At 31.6% G+C, this 13,113-nt stretch overlaps 1 protein-coding gene across 1 annotated transcript; it reads left to right on the top strand.

The window, feature by feature from the left end:
• The first annotated feature begins 3,582 nt into the window (after nt 1–3,582).
• Nucleotides 3,583–7,327, top strand: LOC112712136 (cationic amino acid transporter 7, chloroplastic). Its single transcript, XM_025764936.3, has 4 exons — nt 3,583–4,344; nt 4,432–4,783; nt 4,868–5,087; nt 6,211–7,327. The coding sequence occupies exons 1-4, from the start codon at nt 3,716–3,718 to the stop codon at nt 6,783–6,785; spliced, it is 1,776 nt and encodes a 591-aa protein (XP_025620721.1). The 5' UTR covers nt 3,583–3,715; the 3' UTR covers nt 6,786–7,327.
• The last annotated feature ends 5,786 nt before the right edge of the window (nt 7,328–13,113 follow it).

Below are 13,113 nucleotides of genomic sequence, written 5' to 3'. Positions count from 1 at the left end.
TTTTATATAATATTAAAAAAAAGAGTTATTGATAAATATCGTTTTTGATTAAATTAAGAGTCTATTAAATCTCTTATTTGTGAAAGAAAATGGCTTCGCAACAAATATAACTAAAAAAAATTAAAAATCAAAATTAACTTTCTAATATTTTCTTTTACTAAATATACACGTTAGAATTTTTTTTTTTAAATATGAAAATATTAGTATTGGCATGGTATGATGTGAGTAGTTAAAATAACAAAGTTAAATTTTTATAATATATGAATATAATAAAGTATCATATAATTTATATTAAGATTATGATGACCACAATTTTATTTTGAATATTCTCTTTTGTATTAATAAAAAAAATATTTGTTGCATTTATATTGTGTAAAAATATAATGATATGTAATGTGTATATGTGATTTTTTTTAAGGTGTTGGAACAAAAAGATTAAATTATTTTTAAATTCGGAGGGTTAATAGAATTATTTTTCACGTACAAGCGTTTTTTTATACAAATCATTTATATTTACGCGCTTTGTGTTGTTATTGCATGTTCTTCTTCTTCTTTTTCTTCTTTTTCTTCTTTTTCTTTTTTGTTATCGTCGTTATCAACACCACCTCTTCCTCCTCCTCCTCCTCCCCCTCTTTCATTTTTCATTAGAATTTCTTCTCCTCCTTTTATTGTTTTGAATCTAATTAAGTAGCTGAGGTGTGATTCAATTCAGAAGAAAAAAAAGTAGTATTAGAGAAAATATTTTTCTGTATTTGCAGCAAATTTGGGTGTATCACAAAGATATTTGGATGTATTTTAAGAATTTTGAGTGTATTTTTATTCTATTAAGTTCTATATAATTCAAAACTCTTCCTTCTCATCTTCTATTGTTTCTTTTTTTTATCATCATCACCATCTTCTTCTTCTTCTTTTCTTATTCATCTTTTTCTTTTTGTTTTATCTTCTCGAGCTTTTTCTTATTTTACTCTCTTAATAAGAATAAAAACAAAAAAATCAAATAAAAAAAGAAGAAACACATAATGCTGCAAAATTACTTAAAAGATGATGAACTTACATTCATTTAACTAAAAGAAAGAAAGAAGAAGAAAAAATGTAGCATTTGAGAAAATATTTTTCTGTATTTGCAACAAATTTGGGTGCAATACAAAGATATTTAGGTGTAATATGATGATATTTGGGTGTATTTTTATTCTGATAAGTTCTGCATAATTCAAAACTCGTTCTCTTCCTCCTCTTCATCTTTTAATTTACTGCTTCTTTTTTTTATCATCATCATCATCACCATCTTCTTTTTCTTTTTTTCTTATTTATCTTTTCTTTTTTGTTTTACCTTCTCAAATTTCTTTTTGTTTTACTCTCTTAACAAGAATTAAAACAAAAAATCAAACAAAGAAGAAGAAAAAACACGTAATGTTGCAAAATTACTTAGAAGAGGATGAGCTTACATTCATTTAACTAAAAAAAAAGAAAGAAATAAAAAAAAAGAAGAAGAAGAAAATGCAGCATTAGAGGAAACATTTTGTTTTATTTGCAGCAAATTTGGGTGTAATCCGAAGATATTTGGGTGTAACCCGAAGATATTTGAGTATATTATTATTCTGATAAGTTCTGCATAATTCAAAACTCTTCCTTTTCTTTCTCTTCATCTTTTATTGCTTCTTCTGCCTTATCTTCTTATTTCGTTTCTTATAATTCTTTTTGGAAGAAAAAATCCAATAAAAAAATACATAATGTTGTAAAATCAATAGAAAGATGAGGAGGAAAAAAATGCAGCAATAATAAAAAGAACCACGATGAGGATGAAAACGCGAAGAAGAAGGAATGCGAAAAAAAATGAGGAGAAACGCAAAGAAGAAGGAGAAGGGGAAGGAAGAAGAACGTGGAATACAAATATTGAAGAAGAACCGTTTTTAATTTTGCGCTATTCAAAGTTGAAGAAGCACATATTTACACGCTCTTTAAATTTAGAGTTATTTTGTTAGGTTTGGACTGATTTGTATAGATTTATATACCAAAAAAACTTATATATATATATATATATATATATATATATATATATATATATATATATATATATATATATATATATATATATATATATATATATAGCAAGTCTCATCGATTTATTATCCAATATCTCCTTTAGTTTGTTTTGATTTCAGTAGTTATTAATTTTTATTTAATATTAGGTTTAGTTAGTTTGTTACGGTTCTCGATATTGATAAAGACTTTTATTTTAATATATTACATATTTTGAAAATAGTCAAGACTATATTCATATGCATTATAATTTTTTAATCAATGATAGTTATTGATAAATTTTTATGATATATCTAAATTTTTTATTAATATTGTCTATAAATTTATTATTTTATATTTTATAATTTTAAAAAACTAAATTATACTTTAAATTTAATTATTTATTTAAAAAAATAGGTCTATTGATAAATTTTAAATCAGATCAAATTTGACAATAAACCAAACTTAATATACATTAAAAAATTTATACTAGAGATTAAGTTTAGGTCAACATACTTATTACAGATTTGTCCTATTAAAAATAAGATGTAACATGTTTCTACCTCTAAAAAATACTGATTCTTTTAAAGATTACACACTAGTACATTAAAATCTTTTCAATTTTATTACGAAAAAAATGTTGAAATTAGTAATACAAACACACTCATATTATTATTATTATTATTATTATTATTATTATTATTATTATTATTATTATTATTATTTCTACCTTTATCTGATATGATTTTAAGATTTTATGGATTATTAATGATTTAAAAACACACATGAGTAGATTGAAAAATAATAGAAAGTAAAACTCAAAATAACCACAAATTTAATTTGCTGAATTCTCTTTTGGGCTTCCATTTTCTAAGAACAGAAACCCCAATAAACATGCTGCCAATCTTCCTGCTGGACATATGTCACGTTCTTCCTCAACGCGAGACAACATATTTTTGGGTTCATAGATTTCATCGATGATATTATGATATCGATTGCTATGATGCCTCTTTAAAATCGCATCATCATTTTCTTTTTCTTCCTATCAAAATAAATAGTATTTATTGTTGATTTTATTTTCTTTATTTGGATTGATGTTTCTTTTGGCATCTAATGACAGCGGCTTTAATTAGTATTTAGTAGATTAAGTTAAGTGTTCGATTTTTCTGTTCACTTGTTTGTGTATCTGCTTCCTCTTCTATTCGTTTTAAGGGGGAGGAGTGTGATAGAATTTGAGTTCAAATTGTCATATTATTATATTATTATACTATGATCCAGATATAATTGTTGTTTTAATTTTGTAATAAACTAGTAGCATGAAGTATAACTCACATTATTTGATTCCAAACAACTTTCCATTTTAAAATTCATCACAAAGTACATATTAATTATTTTGCCTAATGATGGTCAACTGTTGTTAATTTAAAAATGTAAATGTTATCAGAGTAGATATTCCTATAAAATATTTTGTTAGAATAATGTGGTAATATTAAGAATAATGATGGATGATGGATGGGGCAATAGTTGAGTCCACTACTAAGCAAAGTTTTGCAGCTTATAAAATCCCCTCTCGCCTCTCTCACCGCACCCATTACAAATAATAATAAGTCACTAACACACTAACTATCTCTCTATCTTTCTTTTTTCTTTTTCTTTTTCTTAATTGGCAGAGAAACAGTTACTCACACAAAGCGCAATGGCCAGCGGAAGCGGCGATGCCACTTCTGCTTCTGCGTCTTCTTCCTTCTCCAGTTTTAGCGCGTATCTACACGCGCTCTCTCACACTCCTTCTCGCCTTGCTACCCGTGCCGTCTCAGTATCCACCTCCTACGACGAGATGACCCGCCTCCGCGCCCGATCCGGCTCCCACATGCGCCGCACTCTCCGCTGGTACGACCTCGTCGCCCTCGGCGTCGGCGGCATGGTTGGCGCCGGCGTCTTCGTCACCACCGGACGCGCCGCTCACCTCTACGCTGGTCCCGCCGTTGTCCTCTCCTACGCAATTGCAGGCCTCTGCGCTCTTCTCTCCGCCTTCTGCTACACAGAGTTCGCCGTCGACATGCCAGTGGCGGGCGGCGCCTTCAGCTACCTCCGCGTGACATTCGGCGAATTCGCGGCGTTCCTGACTGGAGCGAACCTCGTGATGGACTACGTGATGTCGAATGCGGCCGTTGCTAGAGGTTTCACGTCTTACCTCGGCACCGCAATCGGCATCTCCTCCAGCAAGTGGAGGCTGACGGTGCCGTATCTCCCTAAAGGCTTCAACCAGATAGACCTGGTGGCTGTCGCCGTCGTTCTCCTCATGACCCTCGTCATCTGCTACAGGTTCCTTCAATTCCTTCATTCCTTCATTCATTCATTCATTCACAACTCATTCAGTATTCTAACATTATTACTATGAGAAAATGACAGCACCAGGGAGAGCTCAGTGGTGAATATAATATTGACGGCGTTACACATTGTGTTCATAGCATTCGTGATAGTGATGGGGTTTTGGAGAGGAAGCTGGAAGAATTTCACGGAGCCGAGTGAGCCGGAGAAGTATCCGTCAGGATTCTTTCCGCACGGTGCTTCGGGTGTGTTCGTGGGGGCTTCAGCGGTTTACATGAGTTACATTGGATACGACGCCGTATCGACGATGGCTGAAGAAGTGAAGGAACCAGTGAAGGACATACCGATCGGTGTGTCAGGGTCGGTGGCTATTGTCACTGTTCTCTATTGCCTCATGGCAGCATCCATGTCCAAACTTCTCCCATACGACTTGGTAGTTAATAATATCATTTATTTTATTTATTTAATAATATTTTTTGGAAATGGTACGGAGGGTGAGTGATGATGGTGCACGCAGATCGATGCGGAAGCGCCGTTTTCGGCGGCGTTCAGTGGGAAATGGGTGTCGCGGGTGATAGGAGTGGGGGCCAGCTTCGGGATCTTGACGTCGCTGTTAGTTGCAATGCTTGGTCAGGCCCGTTACATGTGCGTCATCGGACGGTCTGGCGTGGTCCCCACTTGGTTCGCCAGGGTCCACCCTAAAACTAACACCCCTGTCAACGCCTCCGCTTTTCTTGGTCAGTATTCTTTCTTTACCTTCCCTTAATACTTAATACTTATTACTACTAAATAAGCCGTAATTTCATATCCTCGTGATAATGTTGTGATTCATTTTATTTAATCAACGTGTCTGTGTGGCGTGCGTGAATGGATGTGGATCCCATTTGAGGACGTGAGTTGATGATTACTTATTACGGAGGGAGAGTGGAGATTGTGTTGGACCCACTATCATGAAATTGGGTCTGGGATTTTCGTGGTTATGATTTTGTTGCCTTGTGCTTGTGATAAGATCAATATCATGTGAATGGGACGTCATTTTGTCTAAACAAACGATGTTGGGGTTTTTATCTTGTATCTTTGGGTGCCATATAATTCAATTCAGGATATTTGGCTGGTCCCTTTCTGATGGATGGTTAGAGTTAGAGCATTCTTTTCACATAGTGTATAATATTATAATGTGGTTTAAGTTAAGCATGATTTGATGTTTAATTAATACAATCAGATGCTAATGAAGGAGTGGTAGTGTGGAAATAACGCTACCAAGAAAATGCGAGTGAAAACAAGTACATTAATAATATAAATTGAGAGAATAAAGAGAGATATGGGATAGTTGGTTCAAAGTGGCGTTACTTTTGGGTTTTGCCATACTGTAAAGGCAAGGCAAGGGGGCTGTAATACCTATAGCACTGCCATGTTTTGCTATACCTCGTAGTCGTAGAGTTATAGAGCATGGTCCCCACGCCATGAAATCATCATCATGTATTTTGGTAACAGTATCTTGACCGGATAGGGATTGAACGATTATGACAACTGTTGCAATCCTGTACATGGATGTGGACAATGACAAGTTGACAACCCTCCCTTATTAATTTCAACTCGTGAGAAAAGAACAATAATGCATTTTCCCAATGGATGATAATAATTAGTGGTCTCCATTGATTCCATGTCCACTATTGAACCCAGTATTATATTCTTCTTGATTGGAATCATTGACCGATCATTAGCCTTACCCCTCTAGCTAGTTTAAAGTTAATCATGGATTTCCATAATTTTATATGCCTTTCTAGTAGTGCATTTTGACTTATCTAAACTGCAATTATACGCATTATAGTAATTCGCATATTATGTTATATTCTTCAGGGATATTCACAGCGGCAATAGCAGTTTTCACAGAGCTAGACGTGCTGCTGAACCTGGTTTCCATAGGCACACTGTTTGTGTTCTACATGGTGGCAAACGCAGTAATCTACAGACGATACGTGGCAATTGGAACAACGAATCCATGGCCTACAATGTCCTTCCTCTGCTCATTTTCCATGACAAGCATAATCTTCACTCTTATATGGAAGTTCGTACCAACAGGGAATGCCAAAGCAGGGTTGCTAAGTGGGTGCGCTGTGATTGCCGTTGGAATTCTGCAAGTGTTTCAGTGCATGGTCCCTCAAGCAAGGAAGCCAGAATTCTGGGGTGTCCCACTCATGCCATGGATTCCATCCTTCTCAATCTTCCTCAACGTTTTCTTGCTTGGTTCTCTTGATGGCCCATCCTATCTTCGCTTCGCCTTCTTTTCTGCTCTTGCTGTACTTTTCTATGTTTTTTACAGTGTCCATGCCAGCTTTGATGCTCAGGCCCATGGATCCCTTCTTCAAAAGATCACTTATGATCATCCTCATGTGGAACCCATGGAATTTCAGGATCTCACTTTCAAAGTCTAGATCTATATCGATTACAATAGGAGAAATGGGTGGGGCAGCTTGGCTAGTAGTAACTGGTAAGAATTGTGTGCAATTATTTATTAATCAAGTAATACTAGAATAGAGGGAATATTAGAATAGGGTTCAACTTTTTGTAGAAGTGGCGAATTGTATAGTGAAATTGGCGGCTTTCAGATCCATTCCTTACCATTACCTGTTGTAAATTCTCTAGCTTATGATTTATGAGTATAGATGGATTTCCAATCCTTTGATTAACAGCTCTAAGTTGAAAAACACAAAATGAAGGTGAAAAGGACAGTGCTCAATGAACCAAGTTAGGTGATGTCTTGTTGTCTTTTTTTATCTTTCCTCACTTTTGTAAGGTTGTGGTGCTAGATTGACCCTTTAAACTTTTTTATGTCATTTTGGTGATAATGTAATTTGGGATGTAAATGGCATCTAAATTATGGCCATTGGAATGTTGGGGGGAGGACCACTATCATGCTTTGGCTAAAGCCTAATGGGTATATTTTCAGGGGTGGAAAAAGTTAATTAGTGTGACACATTAAGTGTGCGTGATGTCATTCTGAAAAGAGGGATTATGCAATGCTGTTCTCTAATTATTGGTATTGGAGATTTGGAGTGGATTTATTAAAACTTAGCATAAACCTTGAAAATTTAATTAAAAGTGTGGATAAATACACGGAGGATTAACATGATGTAAATCGATAAAGAATGATTGTTAAGTGTGTGAAGTCTCGTTCATCCTCTTTTATGTGGTCACATCATGTACGATTTGGCAAGCATTCATAAATCCAACTTCCTTGTCAGATTTACAGCTCAATGAACTTTTAGTTTCGTTAATTCGACATGTCTATTTGAGCTTGCTACTTTCATTCTGTCACTCCTTTTTTACTTTATATAACAATTCACAACTTTATAAAAATAGTTCAGGTGAATTACCGGTTGAACTTGAAAATACTTAACGCCAACCAACTATTAGGTAGACACTTTATAAATACTTTACTCACTGTGAACCAAAATAATATATAATAACATTCAAATTTATAATTGGGCTTTCTTCATCACTAATGATAAATGACCCTAAAATCAGCAAGAAAAGGAAGTTCATTTACGAGGTGCATGATATCATTAACTAGATGAGCTATTGGCACTGCTTATTTCATTCACTAAAACTCCAAAATGATCCACTAATTCATAGGTCCAATTATTCCACACGCATAATCAATTACCGTCTATGGAATAATTTATAAATATGAATTTGTCATTATTGACGAGACATTGCTCCTTTCCATGCTAGCCTTGCTACCCCCTTAAATATTAAGTGTCACAGTAGTAAATTAATATGCCAATTGAATAAAAAATAGTGATTCAGAACCAAAAAAGTGTAATTAGAAATCTACCAAATCATCATTCTCACGCCTTATCTAACTTTGCTAGTTGGATGATAGTGGTCTCTAATTGACAAAGTAAGCATAGGGACAAAAATTTATGGGCCAATATGTTGGCACCATGTTTTTCTTTTGTATCCTAATTGAACCCTCTTGTCTGCTGCCACCATTTGTTTTCTCCTTAGTTGCCTTGCCTATTTTCTTCTTTATTTTTTCTTTTTTCTGGTCCATTAAAGTTTTAGTTTTTTTATTCGAATCTAAGCATACTTTGTATGATACGAGATCATTTTATTTTTTATCAAATGTGCTAACTATTTTTCATATATTTTGTTCTTTTTAATTGCTTTTGCCTTCTCCATCTCCACATAGTTCATTTCTCTTTCTATGGCCCCATTCATCTAAATTGGCCGGTGGCATCTTTTCATTTTTGAAGCTATTCATTCTTGTCTGTTATCCATCACACTGTAATTTCAACAATGGAAAAACAGACAAAAGGGAAAGATTCCAATCGAGGGTATTAATTAAACTCTGCGTTAAAAGAATAGATGAAAGTAATTGTATTATTATTACGTAAAGAATTGAATAAGATCCACATCAATATTCCATTCCTCTTGCGAGTTATTGGAAGAGACTTTTGAGTTCATGTGAGGACTACTACTTAAACACACTTATTATTTTGGGTAAATTATTATTTTAATTTTTAATATTTGGATTAAATTCTAATTTAATCTTTAACATTTTAAATGTTATATTTTTATCTTGAAAGATTTTAAATAGGTTCAATATTGTTCTAATGTTAAATTTCACACTAATAGTTAACGAAATGAACGTCATAGACATTAATAACATTACTTGTTAAATCATATATTTTTTCATGTGTTAGAAAAATATAACAAAAACTTTCACACTTCTTTTCAATTTTAGTTTTGTACAAAGTTCCAAATACTAATAATCAATCATCAACTTTTCAAAATCAAAGAAAAAATTTATACTAATAATTATTGGTAGATCGATTTTATTTACATATTGAAATCGAATATTATTGCCTCTTTAATATATAAATTGTTTGTGTTAAATTTAATTGTGAGACAACATTGAATCTACTTAAAACTTTTTTGGAATTGAAATAAGATGTTTAGAAATCAAAACGTTAAAGATCAAAATAATACTTTATTATAATTTTTTTTTCAAATTTAAAAGAGAGTATTAACCTGGAGTGGTAGCTTTTTAACTATTGAAACCTTTTTATATTTGAGTCAGCATCCTTACTTATAGGTTGTGACATAGTACTATAGTACATAGTGGATGGGAATAAGAGTTGTGATTTAATTACCACAAAGTTATGCTTTGGTGCTCATCTCAATATTTTGATAATTATTAAACGGTGTTCATGGAATCAAGAACAGTCAATGGACATGGATTCACAAGTCCCACTACTATTGGTTTTCCACTACTACTAGCTAAGGTCAAAAGCAAAGGAACATAGTTGAGAAGTTCAATGCCGAAAGTCCATAACCCCTTGCAATTTTCTATTAATTAACCAGTGAGACAAAATATTCTATATTAAGATACGTTTATTAAAAGGAATATGGTTAGTTGAAGTAGTACCATCTTTTTTAAGAGTATTGCCTTTTTAAATTTATCTATAGCAGAAATTTTTGAAGTTTTTTTATTTACTAAATGTATTACAAAAATATTGAAAATTTTAAGCTTTTTGTCTTCAATAAAAATCCTTGTTAGCAATTTTTTATTTTTTCAAAAGAGTATCTTATATTTCAGTTTTGTAGATAAAACAAATTTTATACTACTAAAAGTTAAGTGTATTATAATGTGAATGTTTTCCAAATCTATAATATAAAAAAGTTACATGTGATTGATACAAACAAACAATATATTCTTATTTCCCAATAAAGAATAACGTACTCATCAATTATAATAATAGCTAAAAGAAATGGGATTGTAATATATGAGAATTTCCTTGTACAGTCCATTGTCCATTTTGATGCTTTTCCACTTGATGTTATGGTTAACTTAAGGTGCCATTTTCAATATTTTCTTAGTGATGTGATTGGATATCATGGGGGAAATTCGATGGGTTCCATTCCTATATTTTTTCGAGTTTTGTCTTTCACTCTTCATATGCTTATATATATATATTCAGTTATATATTCCCTTGTTATATATTCCCTTAGCTATCTAATTGTTATTCCATTTTTTCATTTTCTTTCCCTTCTTTTCTTTTGTCTTTGTGTCTCATGCATCACGTGTAGACAAAGGTGTCATGTTGTAGGGACCGTCTCCAAGGATCTTATCAAGAAACCAAATTGAAATGAAGTCATCTCTGATTGAGAGCGATGAAGAGATGTATGACATTTCATTCTCATTGCAACTTGCAAGCTTTATCCGTCTTTTTATCATAAAAAGGAAGGCATATATATATGATTTCATTTTAGTACACAGGTATATATAAAGCAGTTTAACAAAAATAAGTATTTTTTTTACCGTGCATCAAAACTAAAAAAAAATTATATATATATATAAAATAAAAAAGAAAAAAGATATTTAGGTTGAAATTTGAAAGAGAGATATCCTTTTAAGGTAAATGGTTAAATTCGTTTTTGAAAAATTAGGATCACTTGGTTTTTAAATTAGTTTTTAAAATTTTTTTAATTAAATTCGTTATTCAAAAATTTTAAATTATCACATTAGTCTTTCTGTTATTTTTTTTGGTTGACAATATCAAATTTTATAATTGTGCCACGTTAAAGTGATACTATAACACCTATATACAAGTCTTAATTGACTATTAGTATGATAAATTTATGAAATTATGTCAAATCAAAACCTAATTGATAGAAGAATTTGAGACATTAAAATTCTTCAATTTAAAGTTGATTTGATTTAATTTAATAAACTTATCATGTTAACAGTTAATTAAGACTGTTAGGTGTGTGTGTGTTGATATTACTTAATGTATCACATCAACACATTTTGAAGCCATTAGCAATAGAAATAAGAAAAGGGCTAAAAAAATTTTAAGGACGAATTTAATTTAAATTAAAAAAAAACTAATTTAGAGAAAATAAATTTTTGGAGACTAGTTTCACTTATGCAGTGATAATGATGGATTAGAGTATCTCATTAGAAAACTTTTAAATATACTGATATACCGATGTTTTAATAAATTTTAATTGTTTTAATTATATATATTTTTTATAATTAAGATAACAGTTAAAAATCGATGAAACATCAATATATCATCAGTACACTTGAAAGTTTCCTATCTATCTTTGTTTCTTTGTTTTCTTCAGGTTTCGGTTTAGTTAAGATATGGTTGATCAAATTGATAAGACTTTCTTAATTGAATTCAAACCAACTTGCGTATCGAGTATTGACTATATGAGAATTCTACGAAAGATTATTTATAGAGAATGGGTTGGTTGGTTTTTTTGTCTGCTCAACTTTACAGATTGATGTGAGGTCCACACAAACACACCACACATCTTCTTTGGATTTTTGCGTATATATAATTATATATTGCTTATAGTTGTATCTTTCCTTTGTTTCTATTTGTCAGGTTGGCATGAAATTAAATTATGTAACGATGGTGCCATATATGTAAATTGGTATTTGCACAAAATATCTTATTCATTGGTTAAACTTAATTTTCAATTGAAGAATGTCAATAAAGGTTCACTTAGGTACACCCGTATATAATTTTCTTTTATGATGATTTTAGGTTCGGTTCTGCTACGTTACCAACAGCATATCTGCCAACTTCTGCCAACTCTTATTTATAATTGTGTTTCATGGAAGTGTGTTCATGGATGTGTCTAATAAAAATGTCTTTTTTATAACTGTGTTTAATAGAAGTGTTTTTATAGATATATTTTCTGGATGTGTCTCTTTATATATGTATTTAAAATATATTAATTATTAGACACATCTACGAACACACTTCCATGAAACACAAATATAAATAAGAGTTAGTAGAAGTTGGCAGATAATATGTTAGTACCCTGTACTTTTCCTTTTAGGTTTGATTTCTTTTGCTTTGTTTTATTGAATGGAGTAAGCAGAGTGTGTCAATGTTTATGAAGAGTGATATAAACTATAAAGTGCAATATTAGATCAATCAATACAAACATTTTGAAAGATACAGAAGAACTTTGTTTAACCGCCATTTTCATAATATGCAATGATTGGCTCCTAATCAGAGCTGCATAATTAAATTATTGAGACTTGTAGAAAGGGAGGGATAGTGAGCGGGAAAGAAAATCATACTTTTTAATAAAAGATATAACTGATAAAAAGATACTCTTTAAGAATGTTATAAAAGAGAAAATCTAATTGAAAAATATTAAAAAATAATTACGTATATTTTTTTTAGTTTAATTTTGATATAAATCCCGCTAGGGAAACAATAGACTATTTGTACAATGTGTTATAAAATGAACATCTTTCATACTATCTAGAATAACCATCCAAGTATTAGGGATAATAAACATCTTCCAAACTCTTGACCTTTCGAATCTAGCGCTCTAATATAATGTCATGATACCACTTATTCCAAAAACTTCAACTAATGGAAAAAGGTAACACTAATAGTTATATATCTAATATTTCATAAACCTCCATTGTACACATTGTACAAATATTCCATTGGCTCTCTATACTTTCCCTTTTAATAAATTCTTTAAAAATACTTTTCAATCTAAATTCACTTTTTTTTTTATAAGAAAAAGCTCAGTTTTTGTTGGGATTTCAGATTTGGGATGTGAATTGTGAAGTCAGGTTTCTTGGTAAATTTCTTCATTAAAAGTAGAAAGGTCCATTTTTTTGGTCTCAGAAAGGCCCAATTATATGACCGAAAAGAAGGCCCAATGGGGTGAAAGTTAAGTATTTAAGCCCAAAGCATAGAAGAAGAAAAAAATCTT

The sequence above is a fragment of the Arachis hypogaea genome, chromosome 9, assembly GCF_003086295.3.
Source record: "Arachis hypogaea cultivar Tifrunner chromosome 9, arahy.Tifrunner.gnm2.J5K5, whole genome shotgun sequence".
Classification (NCBI taxonomy): domain Eukaryota; kingdom Viridiplantae; phylum Streptophyta; class Magnoliopsida; order Fabales; family Fabaceae; genus Arachis; species Arachis hypogaea.
The sequence above is the reverse complement of the archived record's forward strand: the minus strand, read 5'-3'. Positions and strand labels throughout refer to the sequence as shown.